The sequence below is a fragment of the Octodon degus genome, unplaced genomic scaffold (genome assembly GCF_000260255.1).
Source record: "Octodon degus isolate 3935 unplaced genomic scaffold, OctDeg1.0 scaffold00009, whole genome shotgun sequence".
Classification (NCBI taxonomy): Eukaryota; Metazoa; Chordata; class Mammalia; order Rodentia; family Octodontidae; genus Octodon; species Octodon degus.
In genome coordinates, this window is record NW_004524585.1 from 10627823 (window position 1) to 10646542 (window position 18720).

Here is an 18720-nt window from a genome sequence, read left to right on the forward strand (position 1 = left end):
TAGGCTCTCAAAGTTGTGGCTGGAGTAATCTGTGATGTCTTTTCTCTTGGCCCTGGCTCTGGAGGATGTAGAGAGGTGGAGATGGCTAGCAGATGACTTGTTCATTCTCCTCCTTCAGAAGCTCAGACCTGTCTTCTCCATGGGCATGGTGGACCTGGCTGTAGGGTGATGCCCTGGGAGGAGGTATGGGTAAGTATCATGTCCATCCTGTCTTAACCCTCTCTTTGTCCCCCAGGTTCCATGTATGATGGCTTAACTGACAATTACAACAACTATGGGACTACCAACCGGAGCAGCTACTACTCCAAGTTCCAGGCAGGGAATGGCTCATGGGGATATCCGGTAAGGAACTGCTTCCATTCAAAGATACCTGGAATGTTTGTAGGGATGGTCTGGGGTGCATGGTGGAGAAAGCCTGCACTGCTTTCTGGAAAAAGAAGAGTAATGCAGGCAGAGGTCAGTGCATTTGGGGTCATCAGCTCTGACCAGAGCTCCTAGCCTGGCCATTATTTCAAAGAGGGCTATGTTTACAGCCCCAATTTGAGGTTGATTGATTGTGAATGTCTCAAATGAGAACATTTTAGAAAAAACATAGGGAAGGACATTTCTAAAAGCCAATTTCCTAGTATGTCTGACTCATGGATTTGAGAGGTTTGAATTTTTGAAGTCCATTTTGGACCATTTCTTAGGTTTCTAGGAAAACCCTAAAAAATGTTCCTTCTTTAGCACTGATGGCCATGGCGGGACTCCAGAAGGTCCTCCAAGGCTAGCACAGCCTGTCCACTGTAGTGACTCCTGCAGAAGGGTCTTAGTACTGGAGTGGAATGTTGCTTGAGTTTGTAGGTCAGTTAAACTTAGGCTCAAATTCACTCTGCCACTGATGTTGTCTGTGACACTGAGAAATTATTTTAACCTGTGGACCTTGGGTTCCTCACAGGGATAAAGTGGTTGTAACAAACTCTACTTGTTATTATCAGAGAAAAAGGAATAATGTGCATAAAAAGACAGATTACAATGGTTCTTAAGATTTCAAATAATTAACATAGGTGGAAATTGTTCTAGACTCCTTAATCCTGGTTTTGTCTTTATTTTCCTTATGATCTCAACTCACTCCACCCATCTCTCCACTTACTGAGCAGATATTTATTGAGCTGAGCTCTGGGATAAGGGCTGTGACAGACACTTTTAATACAATAATACAAACTAGGATACATTTCTTGCACTCTTAAATTGGGAATATTGGGATACATGGTACACCTTGTATAGTCCTCAAGGTCTATGACTTTCACTTACTTTTGTGATTTCAACAATCTTGCATTATTCTTGGAAATTCTTCTGTGATTCCTTGAGACACTGTGCGGATAGGGAGAAAGCCTTCCCTGTGGGATGTTGGGGTTCTTCTTCTTGAGGCCCCAGGATCACTGGTGCTTGCTTTGAGCCACATTACTCACAGTGTTCACTCCTGATTGTTGAAGATCTGGGATTATGGATAGGGGGAAAAGTGGGTGGATTATGAGTTGGGAGTTCTTTTGTCATAGGCTTGATTCTAACTTTCTTTCCCTGGCTTTTGCTAGGGCTAATTTTGCAGGCTTTGTCTTTCTTGCATGTTACAGGTTAGGAACTAAAGGGAAAGATGAATTCAGTTTGCTGTAAATTTACTTCTCTTGTTTTGTTTCATTTTTCCTGATTCCTGTTGTCAGCTGACACCCTCATTGCAACATAAACCCAGCTGATTGAGCTCAATAAGCTAGCAGATCAGGGAGGGATGTGAAAGGGCTTTGACACAAAGGATGATGGCCAGACAGACTCTCAGAAAATGTCTTACTAATGCAGGCTAATGGGATTAGGTTAAACCCAAGGAAGGCAAATTATTGGACCTGCAGTCCCAAGTGAAGAATCATGCTGACACCACAGATCCTGTGTGTCTATATGTACTCAATATTACCATATCAAAGCTTAGAAGCTTCGGATTCTACCGTGGCTCAGTAACTTTAGATAAAACTTGGAATCGTTTTGAGCATCAATTTTCCCATGCATAAAAATAAGAATGATGTTACCTGTGTGTCTACTTCACTTGCAAGTTGGTATCGCATTACCTTAACTACAAATGTTATCACACTGACAGTGTACCATGGAAGTGGGAGCAAGTATTTCTGGAACAACCTTCTATGGCCTATATTGATCACTCTGCATTGATTAATAAATTCAGTCCTCAGCTGTTTCCCTAGCTGTTCATGTTCCCAACACTCCCACCTCTCCCTATGCCCATTTTCTAACTAGCGAAAATCTCTTTCCTTCCCCCACCCTAAGGCCCAACCCTCCTCACTCCTTTGCTGGCAGGACTGCAGACGTGACTCATGACAGGGTAGCTGCTGAGGCATGTCCTGTCTCCTCTCAGTTCAGGAGAGGCTATGGGAACAGGCAAGAGCTAAGCACATACAAGGATTTGGCAGAGAGAGGGGGCTGAGTAGGGAGGAAGTAGAATAATTGATATTGGAGCCAGACTTATAATCAGCCAAGTACTGGGCAAAGCCAATGGGGTCCAGATTTAGGAAGGAAAAGAGCGGGAGAAATGGTAATAGAGATCTGTGGTGTGAGATAATCCCATGCCTGTGGGATTTTCCCATGGATGGTACAATTGGCTTGGAATGTTTTATTTCCCACCCTCTGGGGAAACCAATATGGTGGCCGAAGTCAGGGAGCGTGGGGAGGAGGGTGTGGTTCGTCTGTACAAGCATGGTCAGCGTGTTTTCAGGAGCCTCTGAGAGCTAATGAAGACCGTTTCCTGCAGAAACTTTGTATTCACTCAGTCAGCCAACTAGCATTGAGCAATTGCTGGGGCATGGCAGTGAGAGAAGGGCAGTACAGACATGGGTGGAAATACTCTGTGCTTGTCCTCAGTGAACTTCCAGTCCAGTTGGGAGAAGCGGAGGTAAACAGGTAGATAGAATGCAAACTTGGAGTGCTTGCTCTCCTGAAATAGTACACCAATGCTCTCCCTGCTCAAAATGTTTCTAGGACTACCTTTAGGCTATTTGACAAGCCATATAAGAGCCAGTATTACTTCTTCATTGTCAGGACCTGTGTTTGATTAGAATACAATGCTACCCACTTTGAACACCTTGGTCCTCAGATTTGGCTACAATTACAAATTGCAGATCATCTTCAAATAATAAAGCTTTGTTGTCAGTGAGTACACATTTCATGTAAATATGTGAGGACCTTATATATTTAGAACATTATAAGCAATTTCTAAAGCAAGTTCTTCCAGGTGTGGTGGGGAACACCTGTAATCCCAGCACTCAGGAGGCCGAGGCAGGACATTTGCCATGAGTTCAAGGCCATCCTGGCTATATAGTGAGTTAATGGCCACCCTGAACCACAGAGCAAGATTCTGTTACAAAAAACAAAACAGAAAAGAAAACCACTGGGAGACAGCTCAGTAGAGTAAGCGCTCGCCTGGCAAGCGCAGGGTCCTGAGTTCAATCCCTGGTTCTGCCAAAAAAAAAAAAAAAAAGTAAAGAAAACCAAAAGAAAGTTCTAACAATGTTTTAAAAAATACAGTTTTTTCCTACATTTCTTAACAGCAATAGCCTTTTGAATAAAAAACACACTATTTACAATTTATATCACAAATTTAGAAAACTGAATATAGAATCTTGTCATAAAATAAATCTTAAAACAAAGTTAGACTGGACTATAAATCTATTCTAGGACTAGGCTATTTCAGAGCCACACTTAAGAATGTCAGAGTCCCAGTGCTGGTTATGTTTTGCCAGAACTCAGGCCCAGAGAGGGTAGATTACTCATCAAAGGCCACACAGCTGTTTAGCAGCGTAGCAACATAGATCTCTGACCTCTTAACTCCTAACCTGATAGAATTTTATTTTCGTTACCCTAGATGTTTGTACTTTTGTGTGTTTTTATGTATTTGGTACTGGGTCTACAGGGTCTTACTACGTAGATTGCACTCAGTGATTGCCCTGTTTTTGGCCTCCCAAGTGCTTGCATTACAGATACGCGCCACCACACCCAGTCTCAAGCACCATCTCAGTGTGCTCCAGGGGCAAGGCTGGCACCCTGCTGAGGCGCTCTGCCTAACTAGGTGCTTTAGTCCACTGAGCTATCTGGCCAGTCCTGTGTTATGGCTTTTTTATGGGTCCCCACAATCTCCGTATTTTAACACCACAACTGTGTTCCAGGAATTTGCAACTGTTCCCATGAGCTCAAATCCCCTCATTGTTCTCCTCCCCCACCTCGAAACTAGGCCTACTATATGGGGCTCCAACAGAAGAAGGAGGGAGGAAGCCCAGCTTTTTCTTCCTGGATTCAAGTTGGTTTCACTTGTCTAAAAGCATTAATGGTAAAATGCAACAGAGTACAATGTTTGGGACATAGTTTTACTGAAACATTCTTTGTTGTTTATCTGATATTCAAATACAGTTAATATGGGGTTGGGGAGATGTCTCAGTGGAATAAGCGCTTCCCTGGCAAGTGCAACAGCCTGAGTTCAATCCCCGGTTCCGAAAAAAAAAAAAAAGATCATCAATTGACTTCGACTTCAGAGCCCTTCAAATACAGTTAATATCCTAATTCTGGCAAATGAAATACCTGGTCATTCCTATAATAAAATAAGACTCCTTAAGTGCTTCCATCCGGCCTGGAAAATTAAAGCCCACAGCCACTGCTGGTAAGAAAATAAAGGTCTTTTGGCCTCCTCTTAGTTGTCTTCATAGTAAGTCACTTGTATGCCATTCTCTGGGTCAGCTAAGACCAAGATGAGGGAACTGACAGCTGGAACCTGTGGAAGCCCAGGCACTTCTGTTCCAGAGATGAAAATGGGTTTTATCACATGAGCATGTCCCAGATAAGGCTGATACAAGTGAGTAACTTTGATTTCTGAAGAATATATCCAGGTTAGGTTCAGTAACCCCCGTTTCTATCAACTCCAACACTAAAGAGTTTTTCTGTTTTCAAATTGAGAAGCGCATCTTGAGGTGTCAATTCTTCTAGAAGTTACAGCAAGTAAAATGTTCTCTGGTTGTGGACTGAAGTAGAACATCCTTCCCAGATTCTAATCTGTACAGGAGAGAAGCCGTGCAGGTATCATCAGGCAGGAAATCTAGACCAGGGCATATCATGGTGGCCGCCATATTGAATTTTTCCACCAGGCACCCCAGGACAGCGAATCCAGCCCAGTACCTTCAGGAGAGCAAATCCCCAAGGAACATAATGAGGAAGAATTCTGCCTTTGTCCTGGACCTTTCTCACAGTCCTTTGCCTAAATGATATCTCAGTATTTGACAATCCCATTGTGATAGAGTCTTTTGGACAATGTACTAGAGACCCTTAGCCTGAGGAGAACTGATCCTGCCCACTCTAAACTCAAAGCAATCTGAGTGAGTCTTGCCACAGACGAAAAACTATGGTTGCATTAGATTCCAGAGGACCATGGGAAATCCAAGCACAGTGCTCACAGCTTGGCAGTCACTTAGCTGTGTTAACTGGGTGTTCACAGGACAGAGCCAGGGGCCAAGTACTGATGAGGGGCTGCCAGGGAAAGACACAATGAAACTACTGCTCAAGGAAAAGCAGGAAGAGACTGTCTTTGCTAATCCACAGTTAATGGAGGTAGCTCAGTACAGAAGAATGGGCTCTAGACTTTGACCATGAACTTTAGGTTTGAATCTCAGCTCTGCTCCTTAACTACCTGCATGATTCTAGTCAAATTCTTAATCGGTTTGAGCCTCAACTTGCCCATCTCTAAAATTGGTGAAAATTCCTATTTCAAAGAGAAGTAGGAGGGTTATGGATAGATTAGCAGTAGGAGGCCTGTATTCCAGTCTCAACTGGGCTACTACAAGCTGAGGAACTTGGAATGGGCTTCACCTCTCTACAGCACGGTTTTCTCCATGATGGAGTAAGGTATTGGGACTAGATCCCCCTAACCAGACTCATTTAGGACTCCATATGGCTTGACCACTGACTCTAAGTAGCTGCAGGGTCCCAAAGCCAAATCTTTGTGCTCTGCCCAGTGTTTAGAGACAAGGTCAGCTCCTCTGGCTGATCTCTGCTTCAGACCTCCAGATGGATAAAGACTTTAGCTCTTCCTCTTTGCTTTCATCCTGGCATCTCCTGGCACCAGGAAAGCAGCAGCTAATTAGCCCTTGCAATGAGAGAGAGATGGTAGGATTTCCTTCATGTTGGCGTTACAGAGGGGAAACTGAGTCACAGCAGGTAGTAACTACCCTGACTTAAATTCACAACCTTCCACCCCCACCCACCCATGGCTTCTCAGCTCTGAGTTGCATTTTCCAAGTGCACTGCTTGCTGTGCTGTATTTCTTGAAAAATCCAGGTGAGGTAAAGAGAGAACGTGACCCATGGGCTCCTGCTCCCAAGCACACATGGCTCCTGCTCCTGAGGTGCTTCACATGTTTGCCAACTCAGTGTCCCTGCTGCCAGCTCATGACTCATACCCACCCAGCCCTGGGAGACAGGAGGGTCCCACAAGAGCTCCAGGCTCTCACCCAACAAGAAAAGGCAATGATCCTACTTGCCAAGGGACAGTGTGTGCCTCTGCGAGAGAGTGGAGGCAAGGGAGGGAGAGCGGACAGGCCGCTCCAGGAGCACCCTTCCCTGGGGGAGACAGCAGCAGGCTGTGGCGCATTTTCGCAGACAAGTCCCTGCTACAGGACACTCCCTGCATTTCCACTGTGAGGCAGAGGTCTACAACAAGCTTCTGTGTCAGTAGGCCCCTCAGGCATGGACCCTCCTTTGTAAGTCACAGACCTGAGAGGGCTCTGCTGAGGCCCTGAGCAGATTCTGGGGCTGCGGCCAGGGCTGAAGAGGCGGAACTTCCTTTTTGTGTCTCCCTACTCTCCACGGCTAACTTCAGCCTCTCAAGTGGCTTGAGGTCCTTCATCCTGGCTGAGGACTGGGGAAGCAGGGCAGTCTCTTTAGAGTCCACAGAGGTCGTAGAGGGAAGGAAGAAGCTCTGGTTCTTCGCTGTTGCCCAGGGAACTGTGGCTAAGACCTTCTCCCTGCTGGATCTTGGATATGTCAGCTGCAGGATCATCTGCTTGTTTCTCTGACATCCATACTTGGTGTCCTTTCTCCAAGGAGAGAAATTGGAGGTTGTCCCTGTGTTAGCCCCATGAGCCTACAAAGGCAGGAAGACATGCTTCCAGAACATGAATGGAAATGCTATTCCCTAGAATGAGCCACATCACGTAGAGGAGGTGTGGGACAGACTCCTGGAAGAACTAAGACAGACATGGAAGGAGAAGATGGCTATGGCCTGAGTGTCTCATGCTGATCCTTCACAAAGACTAGGCATCACTCCAGGAGACAGCTGTGAGAGAGTCCCTGGCTCCAACGGTCTTGCCAGCCTCCCTGGTCTACAGCAGGAATCTTGAGGGTCCTGGAGCTCTTAGATGCCCTCCAAGATCAGCGTACCTGCTGGCTTACCCCATCCTCCTGCCCCAGTGAGGAACAGCAAAACCTCATGGTCATGGGTAGGGGTGGGTGGCTCTACGTTAGGTTGAACTGAATGGCCAGGGCAATTAAGTCAGAGTGTTCAGGAGAGAAGTCATAGCTTGTGAGAAGCGCCAAGCACAGCCAGCCTAGGACACAGTCTGCAGCAGGCCCTTCTTGGAGGTTTGGTGGGGGGAAAGCCACTCTCCCTGAGGAGACAGAAGCCAGGCTTAGCTTGGCCCAGTCAGCCAGTCCTCACATTCTCGATCCACTTTGTTTGAACGCAGAGCTTCTGGAAGGCCAGTCTGGAAAAACTGATCTTTAGATTCATACATCTGTACCAGATTTCTTCTATCCTAGTCAGATGCTAGGAGGCAGATAATTCTTTGGTCATAAAGCATGAAATAGTATCTTCTCCCAAGAAGGAAGCTTCCAGAAAAGTTGACTATTGCTCTCAACTCCCCCTCAAACACACATATTCCAAGTACAGCCTTTGAAACTTTAGTAGAGGGTAGATTTGAAGAATCAAAGATAATTATAAACCTATTTCTTTTTCTCCAGAAGAAATTAATGGAGTCTTGTTTAGGGCCCTTTTTTAAGGAGATGGGGAGGTCTTCACAAAAATTAATCTACTTGACCAACAAGTCCTTAGGGTCCTTACATTGTAGCTACTAACAATGAAAGGATACAATTAACAGTTAAATTTTGCAACACATGTTGACTTAGACATCTGCAGCTTCGGGTTTCCTGGTCTGTAAATGAAGTGGCACGGAGTCACGCTGATTTGGGGATAGGTTCCTCAGATACTGGGTTAAAAGCCATTGGGGTGTCCTGAGGCTTCCTTGGCTGCACTGCACACTCCCAATCAGCTCTCAAGTCCTCCATAATTGGATCATCCTTTGAATTAGCATCACATTTTGAATTGACTCAGTGTTCATGTTTTCTTCCATCTGTATCATGTTTTCGTTTCCCCACTAGATCCTCCAGTCTCTGTAGGGTTGGTAGACAACAAGCCATTGTTATTCCACTTCTATTTGCTAGGAAATGAAGCCTCCAGCAGTGTGTGTATGGTGACTGGAGGGGCTTCCTAAGCACCTCATAGGCCCAGCTGGCAGAACTGCGCTCAGCAGACTTGAGGAAATGTAGAGAGCTGGGAGAGGAAGGGGCCAGGAAGGGCCAGCACAGAGGGGTCTTCTAGTGCCTCTGCCGGTTTGAGAATTTTCATTTTGTCGCTGCTCCCAGGGAGACAAATGCAGCAGCATTTCCCAAGTGGGTGGAAGAGACATCCCCACCCTTTGCTAGGGTGAGGCTCGGCTTTCTCCCCCAGGGCCCCGGCAAGTCTCTGCGAGGCCTGCCTGCTCCAGGAGAGCAAACTCAGCTGAAAAACAAAATCAAATCGGGTGGGGAGGCGGGGAGTGCGCCGAGACACAGGTGCGGAGAGCGGCGCGCGGGGCTCCTCCCATCCCGCCCCCGCCCGGCCCTAGGGCGTGGCCTTGAGGGGCGGAAGCCAGGGCCGGGCTGGGCTGGGCTGGGCTGGGCCGGGCCGGGCTGGGAAGGAGGCTGTGATTTCAACAAGGACTGAATCACTGGCTGCCGACACCAGAAGTGGTCTCGTTGGAGAAACTGCTCCTCAGAGGAGGAAGGTGGTTGCCTAAGGCTACGCAGCTGGACAGAGGAAGAACCAAGCCCAGAGCGAATCTATGCCCAGGCTCCTGCGGGCTGCCGGGTCACATTCCCTTTGCTGCTGTGGGCGGTCATGTATCCCTCCAGCACTGGCACTCCATTGTGACAATTTTTCCAAAATCACCATGCCAACTATCATTTACTTATATTTTAAGGAATTATTTTTAAACTCCAAGCATGTATTTCAAAAAGAAACTACATGTCATTAACTCGTGTCAAAAAAAAAAAAAAAAAAAACCTTTGCTGAAAGGAAGACTCACCATGACCCTTTTAGCCAATAATAAGAAACAGGCTGAAACAACATTGTCTGGCTGAGAGAAAATTTTGGTTGCTTTTGCTCAGAAAGGGAGGTTGGCCGGTGATAAAGAACCACTCCAGCATCTGTCAAGACTTTCCACGATAAGCAGATGGAGCAAGGAAGAGCTTCCTGTGCCTTTCAGTGGTAGTTCTTGCCCTGTCTTTGAGTCCCTTAAAGTCACCTCCAGCCACCAACAGAGCATAGCCAGCATTTGGGTAGATTTGATATCCTAAGTTAATTATTCAGGGTGATTTTCCTGTATCTGGGCCAGCAGGTGAGAGAGCAGAGAGGCAAAGAAACAGGCGCCCAAATGGTGCCCACCTAGGCCACTAGCCCTGTGCCTGGCTGGAGACGTTTTTAATGCAGCAGATGAAGATGATGCTTCCAACTGAGCATCCCTGTACCAACACTGAGCCCTGCGGGTTGGCCAACCTGGGTGGCACCAAACTCCTTCCACAGGCACCTGTGGCCCTAATCAGCTCAGCTCTCAGAAAATCCCGTAGTACTAGAAGCAGAGTGGGAGTGCTCACAGCCAGCCAGTGACCCAATCCTAACTCCCAACTACCCCAGAGAACTGGAGCAGCTCTCTGAACCCAAAGAAGTTCAACAAGACTTGAATAATTCCAGAAGACCTCAGGGCTCAGCGTCTGTTACTAAGGTGAACATCAGTCCCAGTGTTGTGTTCAGTGGCTTACCAAGGAAAGGTGTGGTTGGATGATACCAGGCAGTCTCCATTCAGCTCCCATGTGTGCCCTCCTGTGTGGTCCTAGCTAGGGAGACCAGTTGTTATGACAAGTTCTCTATGCCCGCTGGTGTCTCTTGGGCTGGCGTGTCTTTCAGTCAATGTTTTAGGGTATTAAAACTGTGTCATGAAGCTGACAATACAGTATTAAGTATTCAAGGTCCTCCCACAGTCAGCCAAAGGAGGGGGAGAAGGCACTTCGTAGGTCCAGAATCCTCGAGGAGGAGGTGTCCTAGGGGTCAGCAACTGTTGGACAGGGACACGGGTGGACAGAGTTCTTGCAGAGGGCCACTGGCATTTAGGCTTTGTTCTCATCATCGGGCTGGTGGCGAGCGTCCGCAGAACACATTCTGGTAGAGAGGCCAGAGACCCGAGTCCTGGTTCAGGGTCTGTCATCTCTTAGCTGGGTAGCCTTGGACAAGCTTCACATCCTGCGGGCTTCCTGTGCTCAGAGAGAGAATGAGGCAGCACTGTCTGCCCTGAGGCCTTACCGGCCAGCTCAGTACCCGAAACTCTGCTGGGATGATACCTGGAGAAGCCCTCTGCAGACTGTAAAATACTAGTCCTGCCTCAGCACTCCCGCTCTAGCATGTTCAAGGAATTTCCAAAGACCTTCCCTACCTGAGTTCACTGAGCAAAGTGTGTGTGCACGCTCACTTCCCATAGGGAAGGTCTATTACCTAAGCACCCGAGAGCCCAACCAAATGTCTCTCACCTTCATTCCAGCAGCAGTGAATTCTTAATACCCTTGGCTTTCCATGGAGCCCTTTGGAATCACGTATGCATCTGCCCTTTAGATGTTTCCACTACACAGCTTTTGTTCCTCTTCTTGAGGTTAGGAAACCTCTGGTCTTAGAGTATAGGGCTGCACCAAGAGTGGTTTCACATGAGAGTGGTTCCTTCACCTTCCCCTCCTCAGATGACCCATCTCTGGGGTTAGAAAGCCGTAATAGATGGCCACCACACATGGGGCTCCTGGAGAGCAGAATGACCAGGCCTCTGACTTGTTTGAGCTCATAGGAGAGAAATGGTTGAAGGACAAGGATCTTCTGTCACTTGGGCCTATGACAACTGCTCTGAAGCAACAAACACACATTCCAGAAGGAAACAGGCATCTGCATGTAGAATCTCAGGTCCTAGTTCCCAGGCCCATCCTGTAAGTGTCAGGGCTGAGAAAAGCCTACTTCTCCAGTATGGAAGAGAAAAAGCAACAGAGGAACATTTCAGAAAATCTGCTCTTGCAAGATTCAGCGATTATGAGGGGTGGGGGGACACAAAGACAGAGTGAGGTGCAGGGAGCTGGCCTGGCTGCTGGATCAGGCAGATAGCAGCTGTTAGTGAGTGTCAGCTCTCAGCGGGGCCCTCCTACTGACCACCATGGGCCATGTTTGACCCCTCACCCACCTGTAAGGACTTGGTGGGTAGAGCCAGAGAAGCCAAGCTGCCTCCTTGAGAGATTCATGACCTCCCTGGAGAGATTGGCACCTCCCTAAAGATCCCTGGGCAATAGCCCAGAGTTTTAGAAAGTCTTTTCTGTGTGGGCTTCCATTATCTCCACACTTCAGAAAACATGTCTTTTTTTTTTTTTTTTTTTTTTTTAATTTGTCCGTACTGGCTGCAATGTGTGCTCCCAATTTCTACTCTTTCAAGGTTACAGGGGACAGTGCCCATTATTCACCAAATCTCTGGGAAAGTTTATGTTCTCAGATGGGCAGCAAAACTTTTGGTTTTTACTTTTAAAAATTTAGGTGACGAAGCATGTGCCTGCCCAGCATTGGGCTGTGTCGCATTGCTGCCATTGCCTCTTCTCCGTAGATGGAGAGTGAGTTGTCCATTGTTCAGTGCCCTTTGGCTCACAGTCATCTATCTGGTGGCTCCTGAGAGGGTCCCCTGCGCAGGCAGCGTGGCTCGCAGGGTGCTGGTGATGGAGCCATGAGCACAGCTCCTCCCTGCCTGTGAGGGCTCCACGGTGGGGCACGCCCACAGTCTCCTCCAAGGCCAACAGGGCATGTTCCCCACCCAGACAGCCAGGCTTCTGAGCTATGGAGCTGCTCCATTCACAGCAGTGTTTCAGCAAAAGAAAAGAAGGCTGGCCTTGGGTGGGACTCTGGCTTCTCCGGAGGGCCATGCCCAGAACACTCAGGGACTGATACTCTGTGCTGAGGTCCCATCTTTGGTGACTCAGGCTCCCACGCTGATGCAGCTTTCCTAGTAAGCAGCCACCCTGTCCCTCCGGGAGAACTCTCCCTGCCCATGCTCCGTGTGGATCCTCCTGGGCACCTGGCTAGGGGGAGGATCTGAGCCCAACCTAGGTGCTGCCTGGCCCTGTCCAGTTTGTCCAGCGTGACCAAAAGAAACCCTAGCAAGATACAAGAAGGCTGCTACATGTCTGCTGCATGAGGACCTTTCAGTGGTGCTGAACGGGCAGTGGTGGGTGCTAAAAATGACACATGGAACCTATTCAGGAGGGGCTCCCACCACTGTCCTTTCTTTGGAGAGCCCTGTGCAGGCTTTAGAGGCACGAGGACCCCAAGAAGTTATGTGCACGTTCAGTTTCATGTGAAGGGTGTGGGGAGCTCTCTTTGCTGAAGATGGCCCTGTTGGGCACTCTGCTGGGTATGTGACTTGCAGGGCAGAGCAGGGTGTGCCCCACGGGAGAGCTGGTTGGGCCAGCCCCACCTAGCTGGCAGAAGCTTGGTTTCAGAATGGGCTAATAGCTGGGCACACAGACACTCTTTTCATCTTGGCCTGCCTAGCACAAATGCAACTCCCAAGGAGCCAGGCAGCTTCTGTCTGGTCATCCAGAGCTTGAGCAAAATTCTCTGGGACTTATTGTGGACCATTGTGGGCGGAACCCAGGCTGTGCTGGTGGGTTTGCTCTGTTCAGAGGCCTCCTGCCTCCTAGAAGGAGCTCATTTCATGTCTGGTGGCCCAGAGGCCCTGAGAAGCCCAAAGCCTAGCAACCAGAGTCTCTACCCCAGCACAAAATTTCACCACCAGTCACAGGACCACTTTCTGTGAGCATTTGTAGGGAGTCCAGCCCTGTGCTAGGCATCATAAAGAGCTTGGAGGGATGAGAGAAACCCACAGTAACAACTAGAGAGTGAACAGGACCACAGGTAACTAGGTGTGGGAAGGACACTTGATGAGGCTATGGCAGAGCAGGCTTGACAGAGATGATAGGGTTATACCCTGGAATAAAGGTAGGATTTGCCAGCAGATAGGAAAGGAGAGAGATGCAGGGCAGAGACGAGACTTAGCTGAAGCAGGGGTACAGGATGCAGCTGCTGTCATGGGGCAGCATAAGGGGCTGTGCTGGGAGGGCAAGAGATGACTGGCCAGATGCTTGGCTTGTAAGAAGCATAGACATGGCAAGCTGTGTAGCAAGGCCAGGTGCCATGGAAGCTTCCCCTGAGCAAGACGACGAAGGTGAAGGCAAAGGCATTATAAGGCAGGGAGCAGAGCCCCAGAGGCTGGCTAGGGGCGACTAGGGGGTAAACTGGTGAAAGTTACGACCACAGTCTGTGTAGTAGGGACCCAAAGGGAAGAGACAGAAAAGATTCTCAGGTGGAAAGACAGACAGACACCATCTCTTCCTGAATAGCTGTGCAAAGACCTCAGGTAAACTGGAGCTTATCCGAGGCCTCCCCAGACTGCTTGGCTGTCTCCACCAGATGCTGACTACATTCTCATCTTTGAAGTCCTGGTCTGGGACTGGAAAGGATTAATTTGGTTCAGCCACCCTGTAGGTCTCATTTTTTTGCTTGCTAAGTGAGGAGTGGGTCTTTGAAAGCTTCCAACTTAAGGAGAAACAGGAAGAGGAGGGCATTCAATGTAGGGCTAAAAGGGCACATTTCTCCAAGAATGGAAGAAAATTACCCAAGCCATCAGCAGAAAGTGAGAACAGGATCAGGCTAGGGAAGACTCCCAGCTGGAACAGTGTTCCCGGTCTGCCTTGGCCACTGGTTCAGACTGCCGACCCCCAGGACCCCCACTGGAGCCCAAGTACAGAAACTCTGAATGCACACTGGCTTCAGCCTGGCTGTCCAGCCTAGGCTGCGCTCTGGTTGAGTGGTCAGCTCTGCTCCCAGGAAGCTGAGTTTCTAGACTAGAATGTGTGATCCATGGATCATGCCACCCAAGTCTGAGTCTCCCAAAGAAGCATGAGATAACCAAACAAGGAGTTGTATACATATGTGTGCCTCTGTCCTTTGTATTCAAAGAAGAGGAGGCAGCCATCAGATTAGTATCTGAGTGTGGAGGGGTAGATAGGGGTCACAAAGTGCCCTTGCCTGCTGCCCACATCTGGTCACTGCCCACACAGTCTCTTCTGGCTGATGCTGCTCACTTGGGACCAGGAAGAGTGTTTGGAAGTAAGGGGAAGGAGCATTTTTCTGATCACAATGACAGAGCCATTGCTAGGTTTTAGGGCCTGGAGGCCAGGAACATTAAACATCCTGTAATGTTCGGGCCTTCCTACACGATGAAGACCTACCCTGCCTCAGATGCCAGCTACAGTCATACTGCTGTGGGAGTCCCAGCCAAACGACTTGAGAAATGTCACCAGATTTCCAAGTCACTGCTGCCATTGCTGCCTACAAGGTTGCAGCTATCACTGGCTGGAGGACCACCTGTACAGGGAGAGACAGTGGCAGCCTGCCTCGTCTGAGCTTTGGAGAGGACTCAAGCCTCTCATGGCTCTGGGGGAGGACAAGTTCTAGTTGAGCAGTTTCTCTCCTGCTTGTCAAAGTGACAGCAAAGGACCATGGTGATGGGAAAGAGCCATCCACAGCTATCCACCATTCTTACAGTCAGACGACATAGGCCATCAGCACTGTGACTCAAGAATCCCAGGAATAGATGGCGCCACTGGTGTGTGGCAATGGAGGGCTGACAGATGCAGTCCCACAGGAACATCCCTGCCTTCCTCTCCTCATTGTTCCCCTGTGGGCACAGCCAGAGCCAGTTCCTTGGGGGCTGAGACCTGCAAGTGCTGTGCTGCTCCTTTTCCCAGGCCGAGAGCAAAGCCCGGGGCCTATGTCAGGCTTAATCAGCATGATCACATCTTCGCTGGGTTTGGGCCAGGCGAGCATTTGGACTTCTCATCAGGTGTCTGAGATGACGTCCAGGTGTGTCATTTACTGAGAACAAGGAAGCTCCTTGTGTTTCTCCTACGGCTTGGCCTGTCATTGGGGAGGCTCAACTTTCCCTCCAAAGTGCCATCTTCCATCTTCCTTCCCCAGGGAGAATGCAATGTGTCCAGGCACAGACAGCCTTACTTTGCATGTAAGCTACAAGGTGTCCACTCCATGTCCAAATGCTCAGAAGTGCCCAGGTTCTCTTCCTCTGCCCTGTTATTGTCCATTTGTGCTCCTCCAACCCACAGACACCAGCTTCCTTTGGGGTAGGTTGGTTTGACCCAGTTCAGGCAAGAAAATTTCAACTGCCTGAGTACACAGCTGGGTGTGTGGGTGAAGGGCATGCAGTGCTGTTGCCAAGGTTAATAGTCTGTGGCTTCTGAGTTTGGGTATGACATCTACCTGGCAGCTTGATACACAGTCATTCTGAGAGCTTGAGCCATGGCTCTTTCCTGCTCTCTGCAACTCCCTGCAGAGTGAAAGAGGGCCCAGGTGAAGGCCAGCCCCTCCCCAGTTCTGTGTAGCTAGATGTGGTGTAGGGGGGAGTTGCCCAGGCCTCCACCTCTCCCCCACCCCACCCTGGGTGGGGCAGGAAGGTTCTGGGCTGGACTTGGCCCTGGCTTATCCCAGCCAAGGTGAGTCCCAAGTCAGCACCTGCGTGGAGACATTTTATCAAGTTCCATGTTGATTCTCAAGTCTGAGAACAAGTCCCAGCAGGCCAGACCCACCATCTTGCGAGCTCCTGGGAAAGTCTTCCTTGGACAGTTCTGTCCCACAGCTAATTCCCACCAAGGGTCTAGCTTTGCAGGCTCCTCCCAAGGAGGCAAAACCCCACAGGGCTCACACAGAGACTTGGGGATGCCTTGCTGTCCAGAGGATGTTTTCCTGTTGAGGTGAGCTTTGGCCGGCATCTCTCCACTGCCTGCCTAACAGTGAAGCCCAGAGGCCTACAGTGACCGCCACCTCACAGCACTGGGGCTTTTTCTAGGTACCAGATGGGTCCTGAAGTGGCAGCTCCTATAACAGAGGCACAGGGAACAGGAATAGGGTGTTTCTGTGGCCTTTGAGACAGTTTCCGCTGGAGGTCTGTTACCATTTTCTTCTCGCATTGGCAAAACAGGGGGCATGATGAGGAATATGGCAAACGATGACAGCAGAAGCAGCGGTGGCTGGAATCGAAGTTTCTGAGCCCAGCATACAAATGCCTCAGGAGGGTTGGGGGTGCTAAAGGCTGCTGCGGTCTGAGGATGCACTAAGGTGATTGGGTGAGGGCTGGGGACACAAACTCAAGTCTCACTTTCATCCTCACTTCTCCAAAGGACTGTTGAAAGCCCTCTCTCTGGGGCTGCAGCCTCCTGCTGAACTGCTCCTCAGATCAACAGCTGCCACACTTTCTCTGCCTGAGAAAGTGTGTCCCCACAGTGAGAAGTATTTTCACATTGCCACTCAGCAGCCATGCACTGTTGCACAAACCACACATGCACTGTGCTCTGGTGTTTTACATTCCCAGGTATATTATCTTATACTATATTTTTCATAATAATGAGCACAATCCATTATAGTGACTTCTGGTTGTAACCTGCAATGCAAAAAGTAATATGGCAGATGATGTCCAAGGTTCTTTCCTCTCTGAACATTTCTGGATTCTGACCTTATTATTAGAACCAGGAAAGGGCTGCATACTCTGCTCAGTCAGATCCAGGATTCCATATCAAGAAACTTGACTAAGCCTCTCTCCCTTCCCCTGTCCAGATCTACAATGGGACCCTCAAGCGGGAACCAGACAACCGGCGCTTCAGCTCCTACAGCCAGATGGAGAACTGGAGCCGGCACTATCCGCGGGGCAGCTGTGCCACCCCTGGCGCAGGCAGCGACATCTGCTTCATGCAGAAGATCAAGGCAAGCCGCAGTGAGCCGGACCTCTACTGTGACCCGAAGGGCACCCTGCGCAAGGGCACACTGACCAAAGGCCACAAGACCACTCAGAACCGCTATAGCTTCTACAGCACCTGCAGTGGTCAGAAAGCCGTCAAGAAGTGCCCCGTGCGCCCACCCTCCTGTGTCTCCAAGCAGGACCAGATGTATGTGCCACCCATCTCCTGCAACAAGGACCTGTCCTTCGGCCACTCAAGGGCCAGCTCCAAGTGAGTGCTGCTGGGCTGGGGCGAGGCCAGCAAGGACCCAGGTTGGGAGCAGGGGCCAGGGTAGGGGGACCTCAGGCCTCAGTGACCTCTCAGCATGAAAGGGGATGGAACCCGACCTTGAATATACAGCTTTTAAAGGTAACAGGTTATGACCAGAGGGAATTACCTAGAGAAGGCTAGTGGTGCCAGTGGTTCTCCAAGTATGTTTGCCACCACCCCCCAGCAATATCACCATCACCTGGGAATTGTTAGAAATGTTTGCTCTTGGGCCCGTCAGTCCTACTGTCTCAGAAACACTGGAAGAGGCCACTTTTGTGTGTTCCAGGAAGCCCTCCAGTGACCGACTCACACCAGTCTGAGAGCCACCAGTCTTACGCATGGTGATCTTGATGCAGAATGCAGACAGTAAAATGGTTATGGGTTGTGTTATAAGATGGGCAAGATCAAAGGATAGATAAGACAGATGGACATGAAAATAGAGGGATATGATCTAAGGCTAAGGGACAGCATGCAACTCTGATTGCCAGCAGGAGTGGAGTGTCCTATAAAGCCACTGGCACAGAGAAACTGGGGGCCACAGTGTTCTCCATGGCATGGAGCCTTCCCCTTCAGACTTAGAGAAGCAAGAACCTTCCAGCTGTCCTAGATCACTTATTGATCATCATGCATTTATTTGGCAAGTATTAACTGAGCATCTATTACATATCAGACTCTTGTGAGTGTAAGGAACATAGCCATGAGTTATTCTTCACAGAGCCCTAGGGGCTTTGCAGTTTTGACTATCACAGTTACCTCCAGGCAGCTGTTAGCCTTCTTGAGGAGGGAACCAGGCAGAGATATGAATAAGCTTACCCAAGACCACAAAACAGGTTCCACAGCCTGTGTTCTTTCCTACTAATGCCACACTTTTCTGAAATTAAGGAGAACCTCACTGTAAAGTTAGTCACCTTCTACTTAAAGGCATGAGTTCTATTTCAGCGCATTTGAAAAGGATTAAGAACTCTGATTCTCATAGACTGATCAGGGCCACATTTGACTCCACCTGGAGGCCAAGAATGGAAGCTGAGAATGGCACCCTGGGTGAGCTAGAGTGGCTGGTGATGAGCCATTTGGAGCTGACATTTCACTGGTAAAAGCAGGGCAGAGGGCTGGTGAGATGGCTCAGTGGTCTAAAGCACCTACTTAGAACAAGCTAAGCTAAGCAAAGCACAGGGAACACGGTTCAATCCCCCAGCACCAC

The 18720-nt window shown here is 49.1% G+C and overlaps 1 protein-coding gene across 1 annotated transcript in view; it reads left to right on the forward strand.

Moving 5' to 3' along the window:
• The window catches only part of Pkp1 (plakophilin 1), a 43746-nt gene that overhangs the window by 9479 nt on the left and 15547 nt on the right, over positions 1–18720 (forward strand). The window contains exons 2-3 of the mRNA XM_004625331.2: positions 236–342; positions 17089–17480. Coding sequence (XP_004625388.1) covers positions 236–342; positions 17089–17480 — 499 coding nt within the window. The remainder of the gene's footprint in view (positions 1–235; positions 343–17088; positions 17481–18720) is intronic.